Source organism: Sinohyriopsis cumingii, unplaced genomic scaffold (assembly GCF_028554795.1).
Source record: "Sinohyriopsis cumingii isolate HCF-2022 unplaced genomic scaffold, ASM2855479v2 utg000974l, whole genome shotgun sequence".
Taxonomy (NCBI): Eukaryota; Metazoa; Mollusca; class Bivalvia; order Unionida; family Unionidae; genus Sinohyriopsis; species Sinohyriopsis cumingii.
The window spans coordinates 1,086,722-1,103,830 of record NW_028315950.1 but is presented as its reverse complement, the minus strand read 5'-3'; the positions used below and the strand labels follow the sequence as shown (position 1 = coordinate 1,103,830).

Genomic DNA, 17,109 nt, shown 5'->3' with positions numbered 1-17,109 from the left:
GTTTTCATATAGTTTCAATTATGATAGTATCTGATGCATCCTTATACATATTTTCACTGCATCAAAAGATAAGTATGGCATTTGAGAGATAAATAATGATGGGACATTACAGGTTAGGTTCTGAGCTCACCTGGCCACAGGTGAAGTGAGTTTATGGCATGACCGGCATCATTAATACATCAGCTGTTGACTGTCTGAGTGTCAACAGTTGTATTTTAACACCATAGAGGCTTCATTTCCCCAATCACATTCTCATTAGGATATACCTCCAGAATTCAGCCTTACTAAAACGACAAGAAAAAAATCTTTTTCATCTATTTCATATCTAAAAAGGGCAACAGGGTGTAACCTCCCCTTGCCACTGTCAGGTTTTGCTACGTTTTTGACTAAGCTGTCTTGTTGCACAAGCACAGTATTACCTACCAACATTTCTGAAAAAATTAGCAGCAGCCACTGCCGAATTAGGAGTTATTGTGTAGTTTGATCATTACTACTAATGTGTTGTACATTAGCTTAATATTTTCTACTGAATTTTGGATCAATTTTTCAATTATGGACTTAGTCTTTTAAGACTAACTATACCAGAATGGTGACCAAACTATTGTTGAACACTTGTTACTGTCATTCATAATTTAGTGTCAGTGTAAAAATATTCCCCTTTACCCTGTAGTAATGGGTGTGATAGCATATTATATAGACATTGAATTGCTATTTATGCTATTTTGTGTTACTTTTGCTGTATTTTTGTGTAATTTCACTGTTATGACTCTATGGTCTTAAACTTAGTAACCGAAAGAAGATAAGCCAAGTTAAAAAATGAAATTTTCTCAATGAATTGACATTATAGTGAATTAAATCCAAAATAAGCCCAAAAGTTCTACTGCAAGTTTAGGAGAAAAGATTTTTCCAAACTAATGCCAGGCCTCAAATGTGCTGATGTATCAATATCCTTGAATATGCTACACTACCGACAGATTTGACATATTGCAATGGCATGATCCAAAACTCCTTTGAAATAATTTCACAATAATCCCAGAATCATGTTTTAGTCCAAAGTCAATGATCATTTTGTAATGCCAATGAATGATCTAAACAAATGAGTCCTCTCAAATTATATGTAAACACAACATTAAATACATCTGCAGACTGACTTTAAAACAAGAACATAGAAAATACGAATGAATTAATTGTCCACTTTGACTACCTTATGCACACTCTAAGACACTACATCACAATATTTTCCTGCTTGATATATGGTGCAGTACTTTACATGCGACATTTCACAATACATCCCTACATCATAAAGAACCCACATGAATTATTGATTCATTTGGAAATAACCCCAAACTTGGACCAGAAGTTAAAGGCGATATAAATATACATAACAACAGTCATAATGGAGACCAAATGTACAAAGTGTAAGAAGTTTAAGGCTAAAGAAGACACTCGTGAGACATGCCTGGGCTGCACTAAATGAACTTCTCTGCCATGCAGCATGTGTGAGTCATGGTCTAAGGACGTCTGGTTAGTAGTGATGCAAAAAGCAGCTAAAGGGAAGGATAAATAAACTAAACTTCACATGGAGAAAGGGTGTGTTTTAAGCCTTCATCCAAAATCTACATCTCGTGCAAATCTTGTAGAGGATGCTACTGAGGTCCTCGCCCACCTAAACTACATTGTCAAACAACTATAGTGATACTATTAGAAATGAGCAAAAAATTGCTCATCAGGTCAACAACATTATACTTTTGAACAGATTCATCTTCTGGTGCAGAAGACAATGCAGTTGCAACTTTTGGACAAATGTTTGTTTTTCCCTTCTTTGGGATTTTCTTATGTTTTGGGGGAATGTTTCCCCAACTTTAGACAGCCCAGTGGGCTTAAGTCCACATGCATGTCTGAACATGGCCTTAGGGTCTGTAAGTCAGGACACATGGGTTTTTTACTGGATCCATTGGATGCAACACTGGATGTCTTTGCTGTGCAAAGGCATCCTGGCCCATCCCAATTTGGAGATGATTGATTGTCTGGTCCAGCTGGATACCATATATCGGGGTCTATTTGATAGGACCATCTATCTAGCTGCACCTTCAGTAACATCTTATTATGATAGAGATATAACTGAAAAATCCAGCTAGCCAGCCAAATCAGAACACACAGATCAGGTGATTCGGTGACCCATATCTTAGGAGGCAGCTCACCATTACAGAGTTGTCTGACATAATGAGGACTGTTTTTCTTCAGAGGCGATCCTTTTGGAATTGATGACAGCCTTCATTTCAAGACAGTTAATGTTGTGAGGCAGATTTCCTGGCATCCATGTGCCGCTGGCTGTAGCGAAGTCTGGCAACAGCTGGGAACCCAAACTGTATGTACTGACATGTAGGACTTCTCCAGAGGGACCGCTGTCATCAGCCAACTGTGGCTATGCCACTGACACAGGAATAAGTGTACGTCAGGAGGGATCATGTCTTATTGGCTTTCGATTTTAGACCAATCAGTATCAAAATTATCTAGCTGTTTCACAAACAAAAAAATAATACACTTCTGGATGAGTTCACAAAAATCAGGGTAAAAGCATCTATGTTCAGATCGCAAACATTTAAAGATGCACATTTAATAAATTTCTTTGAGCTACTTCATATCCCTGAGTTCGGAGTTTGATTTGACTTTAGTGTGGAATCATCATTATGAACACCCTTTGAAGACTCATTGTACTCCTAAAAGGTATTCAATGCCTGTCTGCCTGGGTCATCATCTGAATTGTCTGGGGGTTTATCTTTAGTTTCTGCAGGTTCTCTCTCTGGCAGTTTATCTCTAAGTTCTGGAGGTTCTTTAGACACCATTGTTCCAAGATCCTTTTCTGCAGAATCTTCAATAATGGTGTAATTTTCAGCTTGATAACATCACCATGCAACAAGGTGGAAGTTTTCAACCATCATCTCCCAAATTCCATACCCAGCCGCTGGGGCCATGGACACACCATCAATCAGCTGGGAAAGGTGCTGGGCTGGGCCTCTGTCCACCCTCCCAGGTTCTTGGTACCGAAAATAATCCTGAAGTTATGGGGTCACAACTGTAAAATGATTCTGATAGCCACTCAGATCTGACAAGTTCTGGGTCACAGATCTACTAGATGTAACAACGGATATACCCAGGAAGATTCTGGCCAAGCCGAATCCTCTCAAGCAGTCATAGTTCCTCTCCTGCTTGGACTATCTTCTTCACACATGGCTTTTGTCCAGACAGCTTTGCAAAATGAGCAATTTAAACCCTTGTGAAGAGAATCTCTGGAGTTAAGAAGGTCCTCCACTCTGACGGCTTATGAGGGAAAATTGTGTATTCAGGGAATGGGGCCAAACCAATAACAACATCCCTCTGAGTTCCTCAGTTTCCCACCATGGTAGCCAATTCAAGTTGATCCTCCTGTACTGTTGCAAGTAACCATGGCACCAACTACTTAGCAAAAGATATTTTAATGATGCATGACATTTTGGAAGAGTTTAGGAATGTTTTCATGAATAATTACAAACCAAGTCAAGCACACTATTGCATTTCCCCAGAAACCAGTTCATGTAAGTTTGAAAGCAAGTAACATAGAATTATAATTACAGACCATGATATGTGCCTGACAATAGAATTAGGAATTATATAAATTACCATGATGCTTCATACTATATATCTTCTAAAGCAAATCAGATCCTTTCATTTATCCAAAAACAAGATTTTCTAGATGGATGCCATAGGGATCTAGATCAGCATCATTCAGTTAAAATCATGCTGATATGGCCATACATTCAGTTAAAACCATGTTGATATGATCATCCATTCACTTAAAACCATGTTGCTATGATCATCCATTCAGTTAAAACCATGTTGATATGACCAACCATTCCGTTAAAATTATGTTGCTATGACCATCCATCCCGTTAAAACCATGTTGATATGACCATCCATTCAGTTGAAACCATATTAATATGACCATCCATTCAGTTAAAATCATGTTATGACCATCCATTCTGTTAAAACCATGTTGCTGTGACCATCCATCGAGTTAAAACCATGTTAATATGACCATCCATGCAGTTAAAATCATGTTGTTATGACCTTCCATTCAGTTAAAACCATGTTGCTGTGACCATCCATTCAGTAAGAATCATGTTGACATGACCATCCATTCAGTTAAAGCCATGTTAATATGACCATCCATTCAGTTAAAACCATGTTGCTATGACCATCCATTGTTAAAATCATGTTGACATGACCATCCATTCAGGTAAGACCATGTTAATATGACCATCCATTCAGTTAAAACCATGTTAATATGACCATCCATTCAGTTAAAACCATGTTGCTATTACCATCCATTCTGTTAAAACTATGTTGCCATGACCATCCATTCAGTTAAAATCATGTTGACATGACCATCCATTCAGTTAAAACCATGTTAATATGACCATCCATTCAGATAAAACCATGTTGCTATGACCATCCATTCAGTTAAAACCATGTTGATATGATCATCCATTCTGTTCAAACTATGTTGCTATGACCATCCATTCAGTTAAAACCATGTTAATAGGACCATCCATTCAGTTAAAACCATGTTAATATGACTTTTCATTCAGTTAAAACCATGTTGCTATGACCATCCATTCAGTTAAAACCATGTAGATATGACCATCTATTCAGTTAAAACCATGTTGCTATGACCATCCATTCAGATAAGATCATGTTGACATGACCATTTACTCAGGAGGAGTAGGAATAACCAGGTTTTATTAGCTGTCTAAATAGCACTGTTTTCGTTTAGGATCAAACTGACATCACAGCAAGTCTTCTGGTGAAAAACGTTTTTTTGTTTTAAATAACTCGCCATTTAGAAAGAGTAGCAAAAACAATATTTAAAATGGGTATTGTGGCATGCATACTGAATGTCAGGGTAACATCACTTTATTTTACAACCAGCTAGACCTTAGAATGAATGTGTATGTAGAGTTCAATTGTCAAACACACACAACCACACCCCTGGTTCACTACCTAACTAGATTATCGATAAAATGAATGTTAGGCAAAGTGTACTTTTGAAGAATCCTGTCTGTTTTATTGGAAATGGGGTCATATACAGTGGCTATAAATAGCAAGTAAGGAAAGTCTTCTTTATGCTATTCTTACACAGCAGTCACCTTTTTAGGAATATTCTCAAATTTATAACAGTGGAATTAAAGAAATAAAATGAGAAAAAACTTTTTATTGCTTTATTTATATTTTAGCATTTAATATAACAAGAAAGTAAAATCCAAATGCAGTCTCGCAGAAAACGTAATTTGCTGAAAAAATAAGTAATGGTTGGCATGTATGTTACAATCCTTCAAGTAGTTGAGGAGTACTGAAAACAAACTTTGGCTCAAGGACAGACACCATCTTATAAGCTCTTCTGGTCCAAGACCAGTAGAATTACAACTTGATTTTACAAGGTCACTGATTTCTTATTAAACAGATACAGATTTGTTACTAAAAAGACAAATACTGCCTCCTTTACCAGCCATGGAATACACCTGCCCCTCACCATCACCAAGTAAAAGCAACACAGCAGAGAAGCAAGGGAGATAACTGAGAATAAGCATCATCTGAAAATAAATGCAACGCGAACATACCTATAATAATTGTATAATATTCACGAGAAAAAAAGGCCCCCACCCCTTGACCCAAATTGTTTCTTTAAAATCTAATTAGTTCATGTACCAATTATATACCCCCTTATTAGTTGAGATCAACTGACTACTACATAGACCCTGATTTGCTGGTGCATTATGTGATGGCATATCTAGTCTACAGTCTGCAGTTGTAATAAACTTGTAAGCAAGTAATTATGGTCAGATGCACACAAAGACTAGACCTAAATTTTGTTTGTGTTTTTCAAGTGGCATTTACATACTTGTAAAAGCCACAAAAGTTTAAAAATGTGTTCAATTAGGACCAATTTCAGAAACGTGTTCAATTAGGACCAATTTCAGAAATGTGTTCAATTTAGGACCAATTTCAGAAATGGCCTAAAACTGTAGTCAGGTCATTCGCACATTATCCGGACATACATGCTTGCAAAATTGCATTATGCTGACAGTTAATAGTTTTCCTAAGTTTGACTATTTTCAGTAAGGTGAAACAAAATATCATTTACTGCTATTATTGACTGGGAATAGAGCATTCAAATAGTTCACAGTGCATTTTTATATTATTTTCAACTAAAAATCATGCACAATACAAATAGTCCTTTTTACCTCCAGTGTAGTTCCAAAAACTGCAGTTCGAAACCTCATGGAGCTTAATGTCATCTTAATAGGCGTCTCAACCCATGTTATATTCTGTTTTGATTTCACGTGACAATGGCAATCGATCCTCCTGCCATGAGACATGTCATGATGGCTAACAAACATAATTGTTGTCTTTGTGTAGTTTTGAGATATTTTACATGATACACATGTGTAGATTAAAGTGTTTGAGCAGTTCCTGCGATGTCAGTCTGTTTCCCTGATCAAGCCCACTAAATCAAATATGTTGTTGTTGTTGTTGTAGGGCTTAACGCCATTTTTCAGCACAAGATAGGCCATACATGGCGGCCAGTATTAATGGTGGAGGAAGAACCCAGGAAAACACCGGAAAAGAACCACCGACCGACGAGAAGCTACTGGCGAGCTTTCTCACATACCCACATTAGCCAAATACTCGACTCGAACCCACGAAGACAGAGGTGAGATGGCAGTGATCCATAATGGATAACGCTTTAGACCACAAGGGGCCCCAAATCAAATATGCAACCTGAAGCTACATCAAAACTGGGCAAGCCAAGATCTGGATTTGACTGCAATTATCATCATTTGTCATATATTATTCCAAAAGTCTAAAGTAAGGGTCACCTCAAATCATATGACTGTGACTGGTTGTTGATGGTATTGCTAACAAGCTTTTTGCAATGGATGGGTGTAGGACCAAAATGACCTTCATGCTAGCAACGAGGGCTTAAAAAAGGTTCATTTGAAAGGCACAACTCAATATAAAATCACTTCTAAGTTTTCAGCTGAAATGTTGGTTTATATTTTTATTATTGCAAAGTTAAGAAAACAACAAATACAAGTGGTGACCTTTTTTATTTCCTTCATTATTTACAGGCAACTTTGGTTGGAGATGTGATTCTAGTACCATGTACATACATGCACCAGTCATACAAAGTTGTACTTTTTGGTCCATGTGGATTAATATGTATTGATTTACTTCATAACATCTTATGCTGTTAACATTATGACTACCAAACATATTACATTATTGAAAAAGGGTATTTTGTAATCCATTTTTATTCCATGGGGCATAAAAGTGAGAGAAAGAGAGGTGTCCTGAGCAAGAGACATTTATTTTGTCAAAGTCTACAAACATTACCTGCTTATGCAAGATACAATTGAAATTAAACTATTATTTGCAGTATTCTTTTGAAATAATATAACTATGTAATTTTTAATAGGTTCCAATATTACATATCTTTCACCAACAACCTGTAAAACCCATCTTTGACATCCAACAAACTTCATTTTTCCCTTCTCTTCATTAACTTCACATAATTTGTTTTAATATTCTACATGAATCATTCTAATGCCTGCAGTTTATGAGAAGTTGCATCATCATCAAAACTATACAGTGATATACAAATTAATCACAATATGATATAGTTAATTTTCTGCTGTAAATTACAAGCAACCGTATTATATCAAATTAAACTAATTTACAACAGCATCATATTAACAATACAATTGTTTTTAACAAACGGTATGGGGCCATCCATTTGAAACATACGCAAGAATCGAGCAAAGATGGACCCCTCCGCCCTGTACACGTGTATTTTCACCCCCCAAAGTACACTTCATACACACACACACACACACACACACACACTGAAATCAGTAGAACGGCTTTTATTTAATCCACACAAAAACAATCAAGGATTAATAATATTAACATGTTTAATAAAACATAGTCCACCAATACTGAATGTCTGGCTGCATCAAAGAAATAAGCTGCAACTTTAAAAAGTATGTCTAGTGTCTGCTAAAATTCAAATGCTTACTGAACCCAGTTGAACAGGTTACATATTAGAAACATTATTATCGAGGTTTCACCCACTCACTCCATTTCATATGCACACATACATTATGAGTAACCCCTCCCCCCATATGCAAGCGTATGCATTTGGGTTAACCCCCCCTCCCCCTCCAAGCATAACTACTAAATGGACAGCCCCTATTGCCTTCTTAACAGAAAGAACATTAATGCTATAGTTCTATTCCTTTCCTTCATTTCAAACAGTGATCAAAACTCTTTTGGTGGTTAAACCTTTTTCTTTAAATGTCATTAGCAAGCATCTGGAAAATGTTTTACCCCTTCTATCAAAGTATGTATAAAAAGAGCAATGAAAACACAACATTACAAAATGGCATAAAGGCATTACAAAGAGCTGGAAATGCTTCATAAGAAAGCTCAAGACATCCATAATTATGTTATACTGAGTCTTCAAAAAAACGTGGTATAGGGCTCAGTCGTGTATATTTGATTTAAATCCAAACTGATAGGTATAAATAATAATAAGTAACTAATTTTAATATGGGTCACTGCATCGGTTGCATTTTAGGTCACTGTCCATCTATTGCAGCAGATAAGTATCTGCAAGAAGTGGGGATCAATAGAAGAAATGTGTGAAAATAGAAAGGTTCAAACTGAAGGGACATGCACATATCATACAAAAGATATACAAGGCAGCTTAATGTATGTTCATTTTATCTATCTACTGGTGGAAATGAAAGTTTCATCTTATTCACTGGATAATGAAAAACATGATTTGGTCAGATTATGATCTGAGAACAGATCATCTAAAAAGCTCCTTTCAGAAAGAAAGGTAAAATCAACAAAAGACTTTAAGACAAGCAAGTTTTGAATAGTGGCTAACTTTGGGCAAGTTCTTAACTGAGGCATCAATTAGTGAAACAGGAGATTAACAAAATATAATAGTCATCATTTATAATCATGCAGAAAGGTCATTGATCTTTTCTTTTATTATTGTATTTCACTACTTATTTTATGTTTTTTATTTGCATCAAGATAAAGTTCACAGTTCAAACAGCTTCAAAAAATAATGATGCATCATTTATATACACAAAACAACCAATGTATTGTCTGCTGATTTCATATAATCCCATTTGAACAATATAAATGTTTCCTCAATGAAAAAGCAACCTGAATTATGTTAACTTTGTGTAAATGTTTAACTGAGGTTCCAATAAATCAAACAGGAAATCAAGAAATATTCATCATTTACAAATGTGCAGAAAGCCCTTTGATCAGCTGACAAGGAATGGGCAACTGTTTTGTTAGCTGAGAATCTATTTGCATTCATCGAATCTCACTTCTTTGTCTTTTTATCACTGAGAAAATATAATGATTGATGCATTTGATCAGTTGTGTCATTACAATATATACTGTTCTTCATTAACAGCTTGACAACATCATTAATGAGTGTTCTTTATTAAATCGGTCTGTGTATCAAAGAACCATGCACATCTGAAAATGAGTTCAATGTTTTCTTACCCTGTAAAAATATCTCAGTACAGGATAAAGTGAAGACCACAGACCACTGGGCAATTATTCTTATTGTTTCAATATAGTAATGCATTAAAAACTATAAAACCCAAGCTAGTTTTAATCATAAATGCCAAAGTCACTGACTCGGTGAGTTTGATTCATATATAGGTAACATACTTCAAAGATCTTGGACTGTTGTGACTTGGAGATGTCTTCATTATTAAACTTTTTCAAACCCCTTTCAAAGGAGGACCTGGCTCATCATAAATTTGCTCACTATAACAAATACTGTTTGAAAAATATAGTTACCATGGACATAATTACACACAATGATGATACTACTCTTACTCTTATACACATTAATTTATAATGTATTTAGGTACATAAAAAACAAAACTGTAATTCAGTAATATTATGCTTATTTTTTATGTCAGTGCTGCAAGGTTGCCAAGCATCGTGTGTAACATAAACCTTGTTCATGTCCAAACTGATTATTTTTTGTAAACAGTCAGTGTTAAAAAACAATGTTTTTACATACAATCTTTTGTACTCTGAAAAGAATAATTTTTTTTGTATGAAATAATACATGAAATATGGCAAGTAAGATGTAACTTTCAAATTACCCAGGTAAAGACAGAGATATGAAACTTCTGTGGAAGATAATATAGCTTCCAAAAAATGCAACCACAAGACCGTAACACTGCTGATGATGTCAAAACTACCACTAAAGTGGAAAATATATATTGCCTGCCCCAAGACCAAAATATGGAAGTCTTTTTGTAATCTGATGAAATTTCAATCTGTAAATAATTCCAGATCTAAACTTCGTCTTCAATGTCACTGTGCCACATGCCCTATGTGCTTATTCCATCATGGTTGCTCCGTCTTCCCCGGTGGCGTCTGTACTGATGTCCAGATCCTCTAACATTTCCTGCAGGCTAATCTGAGGAGCTCCACCATCATCAAGGTCATCTGTGTCCACGGGGATTTTGTTTTTATCTGCCAAGAATAATAGCATGAGAACTACAGTGGTCAGTGGTCAGTCAGCAGGAACAAAATATCCACATTTATTCTTTATTTATTTATATTGTTGACACTTTGTAAAGTATGTAAAAGTCTGGTAGGTTGTTAAAAAATACATTCATACCAAATGGGTTCCTCCATGCAACTTAAAGTGTCAACAGGTCCAAAAAGTTTACAATTAGGGGTCTAAAACTTGTGTTGAATAAATTTTGAAATGATCAATAACCACAATCAATGATTGTGTACATTCATAAAACAATGAAGCAATACTGCAAGTTAATCCCACAGGTGTACTAAATAAAGCATTAGTTAAGACAGCGAAGACAGAGGGAGAGATCCATGGGAAAATTGGGACAGATGGATAATATATATACACACACACACACACACACACACACACACATATATATATATATATATATATATATATATATATATATATATATATATATATATATATATATATATATATCTTTCTTCTCAAAGCAGGAATACAGTGAAAACAAGGTCCACCAATAAGCAATAGTAACCCCCACATAACAGACAGCTGGATGGTCCATTAACAAAATAAGTAATAATCTAACAAAGCTGAATCTTATATTGAACACAAATGATTGTCATGATACAAAAGCAAATAAAGTTTCATGTATATATTTCAAACAAATTGGAAGATATTAACTGGAGAAGAGTTTGATGGATGGAGAGATATGATAAGTAATAAAAATGGGGATAACTCCCAAAAATGCTGATCCAACAGACGCCATTTTTTTTCAGGACAAATTGTCCAACTGTGATAAAAAAGCAAACACAGTCTCATAGAGATATCTCAAAGGGTTCTAAAGATATTAAACAAAGAAACAGGTTGGTCTGGGAAATGGACAAGCTGACCCTAGCACACCAACCAATGCTTGGAGGGTTGGTATAAAATTCAATCAGAACTTGTTTCCACAGCAAAAGCTTTATTGTAGGGTTGGTATAATATTCAATCAGAAAGATCTTGTTTCCTTAGCACAAGCTTTAATGGAGGGTTGGGTGTTGTTGTTGTAGGGTTTAACGCCATTTTTCAGCACATAATAGGCTATACATGGCGGCTAGTATTAATGGTGGAGGAAGAACCCGGGAAAGAACCACTGACCCACGAGAAGCTACTGGCAAGCTTTCTCACATACCCACGTTGGCTGAATCCGAGACTTGAACCCACGCAGACAGGTGAGATGGCAGTGATCCATAACGGAGAGCGCTTTAGACCACTCTGCCACTCGGAGCCCCTGGAGGGTTGGTATAATATTCAATCAGATAGATCTTGTTTCCATATCAGAAGCTTACTATTCAGAATACAGTCAATATATTATTCTTTTGTGGGTTTTACTGTTAAAACAAACCGCAATTTAAAGACTCAAAAGTGATTGTTCTGTAGAAAAACAGGTCCCCTTTTCCCCATCAACAAAAATTAAGCACTGATGAAAACAAAATTTTCATGATGAATTTTTTTAAAAACTGCAAATGATACCCTGAAAACCAAATGATTTTACAGTATGAATTAACATTCTCATACTGGGCAGGCAACTCAAGATTTTATAGTCGTCCACATTCCATAGTTGCCTCCCTTTGACACCCCACATAAAATTCAAGCTATTAAAAAATTCTGTCGTATTTGAGAAAAACATGTTAAGTGATTCATAATGTTATGTGTGATATTGAACAGTTGAAGCAAAAGTGCTTTTAATCAATAACAAGCACAATTCATAATTTCGACACAAAGACAAGTCTGATCTTTTCTAGTACAGTATTGATGTTTTAACAACAGCAGACATTTTAAAGTAAAGAAAGCACTGAACTTTGTGTCACAAACTTACCAGGGTAGATATTGACTGTCTGAAGGTAACACTGCAATGTCATAAACTTACCAAGGTCAGTACTGACATTCCATCTGAAGATGACATTTCATAAACTTATCAACGTAGATATTGACTTTCTGTCTGAAGGCAGCACTACACAATGTCATAAACTTACCAAGGTAGATATTGACATTCTGTCTGAAGGTGGCATCTTCTTCCAAATCTTCCAGAAAATCATTGTAGTCCCTGGAAGTGAAGAAAAGTCAAGCTTGCACTTAAAATTTGGATTATTTAAAAGAATGCCTCTCGTTATTTTCAAAGAACAGTAAAACTGCCAAAACAACCAGCCACGTGCTAATAAACAAAATAAGAATTTTTCATGTCCAAAAACGTGAATAAAAAGAAAAAAGCTTAAGTCTAAAAACATCCATCATTTACAATCAACAAATACTGGGTTGCACAACAAAATATAAATCACTCTGACAGCAGAGGCCATAAAATTTGTACAATGAAAACTAAAAAATTTCTGCCAGTGCATGCTTGGTAAAAATTTTATTTCTACAAATCATTTGTCATAAACATTTATTAATCTTTGAAGTCATGTGACACTATTAAAAGTGTTACATGGGAATAAATAATAAATTTGTGATGTACACTTGCATTTGTCAGAAGAAATGTTATTAAACAAGCAATTTTGTGGTATTCAAATGGGCATCAGTGCTAAGATATTTTATGCTTAAATGACACCACAGGAAAAGCCAGTCGTTATCATTTGGATGGCCTCTAACCATATCATTAATCACTTTTCAAATGGCAAATATCAGTCTAAAATTGCCTATAATTTCATTTTACATTCTATAATCAACATTTAAATTATACTGATCTTTTTCCCTGTCATCAAACGTCATAATTATGAAATTTAATTTACTTCTTTAGAACGGTACTAACTTTGAATGTCACATAACTGCATTATGATATTTAAGCATGATTTTGTTTGACGAACATCAAAAGTTTTAAATAAGAATCGCCTTTAGAATCTGCACTGTTAAAGTATCACTTCTTTATTTTAAAAATTTTGCTATCAGTACTTAATTCCTTGATATAAAAAATGTCAAATGAAACTATTTTTCACAGAAATATGATTTGCAAAAAAGACTATATTATATTTGAAACAGATTTTAAAAATACAAAGTTCTTAAGAGCAACACAGTTCATTATTTTCATAAGCAACTATTAACATGTATGAAAAGTAAAATTTTTATTTCCCATCATAAATTAACTCGGTACCAATCTGTTGCAACTTTGTTGATACTGTACTTTGATACATTAGTATTATTATTAGAGTGATAAAAGACTGTATCAGTAAGGAACCTAAGAGTGATAAAAGACTGTATCAGTAAGGAACCTTAGAGTGATTAAAGATTGTATCAGTAAGGAACCTTAGAGTGATAAAAGACTGTATCAGTAAGGAACCTAAGAGTGATAAAAGACTGTATCAGGAAGGAACCTAAGAGTGATAAAAGACTGTATCAGGAAGGAACCTAAGAGTGATAAAAGACTGTATCAGGAAGGAACCTAAGAGTGATAAAAGATTGTATCAGTAAGGAACCTAAGAGTGATAAAAGACTGTATCAGGAAGGAACCTAAGAGTGATAAAAGACTATCAGGAAGGAACCTAAGAGTGATAAAAGATTGTATCAGTAAGGAACCTTAGAATGATTAAAGATTTTATCAGTAAGGAACCTTAGAATGATTAAAGATTTTATCAGTAAGGAACCTTAGAGTGATTAAAGATTGTATCAGTAAGGAACCTTAGAGTGATAAAAGACTGTATCAGGAAGGAACCTAAGAGTGATAAAAGACTATCATTAAGGAACCTAAGAGTGATAAAAGACTGTATCAGTATAGAACCTAAGAGTGATTAAAGACTGTATCAGTATGGAACCTAAGAGTGATTAAAGACTATCATTAAGGAACCTAAGAGTGATTAAAGACTGTATCAGTATAGAACCTAAGAGTGATTAAAGACTGTATCAGTATGGAACCTAAGAGTGATTAAAGACTGTATCAGTATGGAACCTAAGAGTGATTAAAGACTGTATCAGTATGGAACCTAAGAGTGATAAAAGACCGTATCAGTATGGAACCTTAGAGTGATAAAAGACTGTACCAGTATGGAACCTTAGAAAGATAAAAGACTATCAGTAAGGAACCTTAGAGTGATAAAAGACCGTATCAGTATGGAAACGTAGAGTGATAAAAGACTGTACCAGTATGGAAATGTAGAGTGATAAAAGACTCTACCAATATGGAACCTTAGAGTGATAAAAGACTGTATCAGTATGGAACCTAAGAGTGACAGAAGACTATTAGTAAAGGCTGTACTATTTAAACATACATGGTACCCAGGGAAGGCAGTTTAAAAATATATGCCTGGGTACTTTGATTTCACAGAGTTTATATTAAAATGATTTTTAAAAAAATGTAAACTGCATCTATGGGCAAGTACACCCCTTTAAAAAAGCCTGTCCTGGGTCCCATGTATTTTTAATGGAACAGCCCTAAGGAACCTTTTAGTGATAAAAGAATATCAGTAAGGAAAATATAATTTAAATAAAAACAAAATTATTTCCTTTAGTTGTTGAAATGTTTTTTGATGGTGCCACCATCTGGATTGAAGTTAAGTTAGAGAAGCTCAGTTCTTCATTAACATGACTAGTTCCAGAGCATTAAACAATTTTGCCTCGATGATAAAATACAGACATTCACCATCTTACTTTTAAGATAATTTTGTTAAGCCTGAATTTAATTCATCCAATCAGATGAATGGCCTCGGCACTAACATCACTTATTAACACGTACTTCTGTTCACTGTCAGTGTCTTTGGCATATAGTTCGTCATTCAGGTGCTTCAACTTCCATCGGCGACGTCTGTTACGTAAAGCCTTGTCACCGAATATCTTCTTTACAATCACCTAAAGAAATCAGGGCATATTATTCTCAACTCATCTCCATTTTATTATTTGATAAGAATTGGAATGGAAGTACAAGATAACAGATCATTATCTTGTCAGTACCCTATGTTATAATGTACACTGTTATCTCACCTGCACCATATGCTATTATATACAGACAAAAGTTGGGCCCCAGGTGACAGACTGAACTAAAGTACTCACTTTACCTATCACTGCCATCTTACCTCAGTCGGCATGGGTTCAAGTTTCAGGCTCAGCCAACGTGGATGTATGAGAAAGCTACAAGTAGCTTAATGTGGAATGGCGGTCCTTACTGGGGTTTGCCCTAGGTTCTTAATCCACCAGGTATATTGGCTGCCATGTATGGTATTAAACCCAAAACAACATGTTAAGTACATCTACATCTTTTGTAACCCTTGATACACGATTATGTCTGTATTATGTGTAGTTTTTTTTTTATTCATGATGATAAATTGTAATAATCATCTATAGTCAAGATATTAGATAATTTTTCTACACATGCGTAAAGTTCTATTTTGAGATATTAAGAGTGCAGATTGCATATGATCTATAAAAAGGTGTTTATGACCATTAATAGTAATATTAATAAGAAGACTTTATGCATTTGGGGTTGTTTCCCATTAGACAGGTCGGTCAGGTGGGTTCCTGGAAGAATTAAGTTATTTCACATTGGACAGGATGGGTCACATGAATAGTATTTGAAATATCAGACTGAGTAATAAGATTTGTCACATGGGGTCTATAACAAAATATAGTTGTAATAGACTCATGAAGGTGTATGAATGGAGAGAACTGAGCAATCAGATTTAGTTTTGGATTCTTTTCTTTTACAGATTCTCTCATTTCATATGTTGAAATCAGTCTGCAGATGTATTTAACGTTGTGTTTAGAAAATATGAGGAAACATTTGATTAGATTATTCATTAGAATTACAAAGTGCTCACTGGACTAAACATTATTCTGGGACTATTGTGAATTATTCAAAGGAGATTTTCAGACAATGCCATTGTGATATGTGCATCTGAGAATCTGAAATTCATTTGGACATTTGATTCTATTGAACTTGAATAAAACTTCTTGGGATTATTTTTGGATTCACTTCATATTACTGTAAGTTCCTCTTACATTTTCATTTAATAATGTTGTTAATTAAATTATTTGTTAAGTTTTACAAAACTTGTTGGTTTTGCTCTTTTCTGTTACTTAGTTTATGACCATAACACCATAAAAGAAACACACACAAAAAATAAAAAAACAACAGCATCTGACTTGCAAAACACAGTTGTCTTGCCTGCACCCATAGCTATAATCTACACTATTGTCTTTCCTGCACCCTATGCTATAATGTACACCTTTGTCTTGCTTGCACCCTATGCATTAATGTACACTGTCACCTTGCCTCACCCTGTTTCATAATGTAAACTGTTGTCTTGCCTGCATCCCATCCTGTAATGTACACTATTGTCTTGCCTGCACCCTATGCAATAATTTACACTTTTGCCTTGCCTGCACACTATGCTATAATGTACACTGTTGTCTTGCCTGCACCTTATGTTGTAATGTACACTGTTGTCTTGCCTGCACCCTACGCTATAATGTACATAAACAAAAAAAACAACTTGATTATT

At 35.0% G+C, this 17,109-nt stretch overlaps 1 protein-coding gene across 1 annotated transcript in view; it reads right to left on the bottom strand.

Moving 5' to 3' along the window:
- Positions 1 to 5,244: 5,244 nt before the first annotated feature.
- The window catches only part of LOC149772902 (60S ribosomal export protein NMD3-like), a 71,773-nt gene continuing 59,908 nt past the window's right edge, over positions 5,245 to 17,109 (bottom strand). Inside the window, exons 13-15 of the mRNA XM_089947104.1 lie at positions 15,348 to 15,460; positions 12,661 to 12,731; positions 5,245 to 10,623 (exon numbers count right to left, since the gene is read on the bottom strand). Of these exons, the coding sequence (XP_089803230.1) occupies positions 10,487 to 10,623; positions 12,661 to 12,731; positions 15,348 to 15,460 (321 nt within the window). The 3' untranslated portion in view covers positions 5,245 to 10,486. The remainder of the gene's footprint in view (positions 10,624 to 12,660; positions 12,732 to 15,347; positions 15,461 to 17,109) is intronic.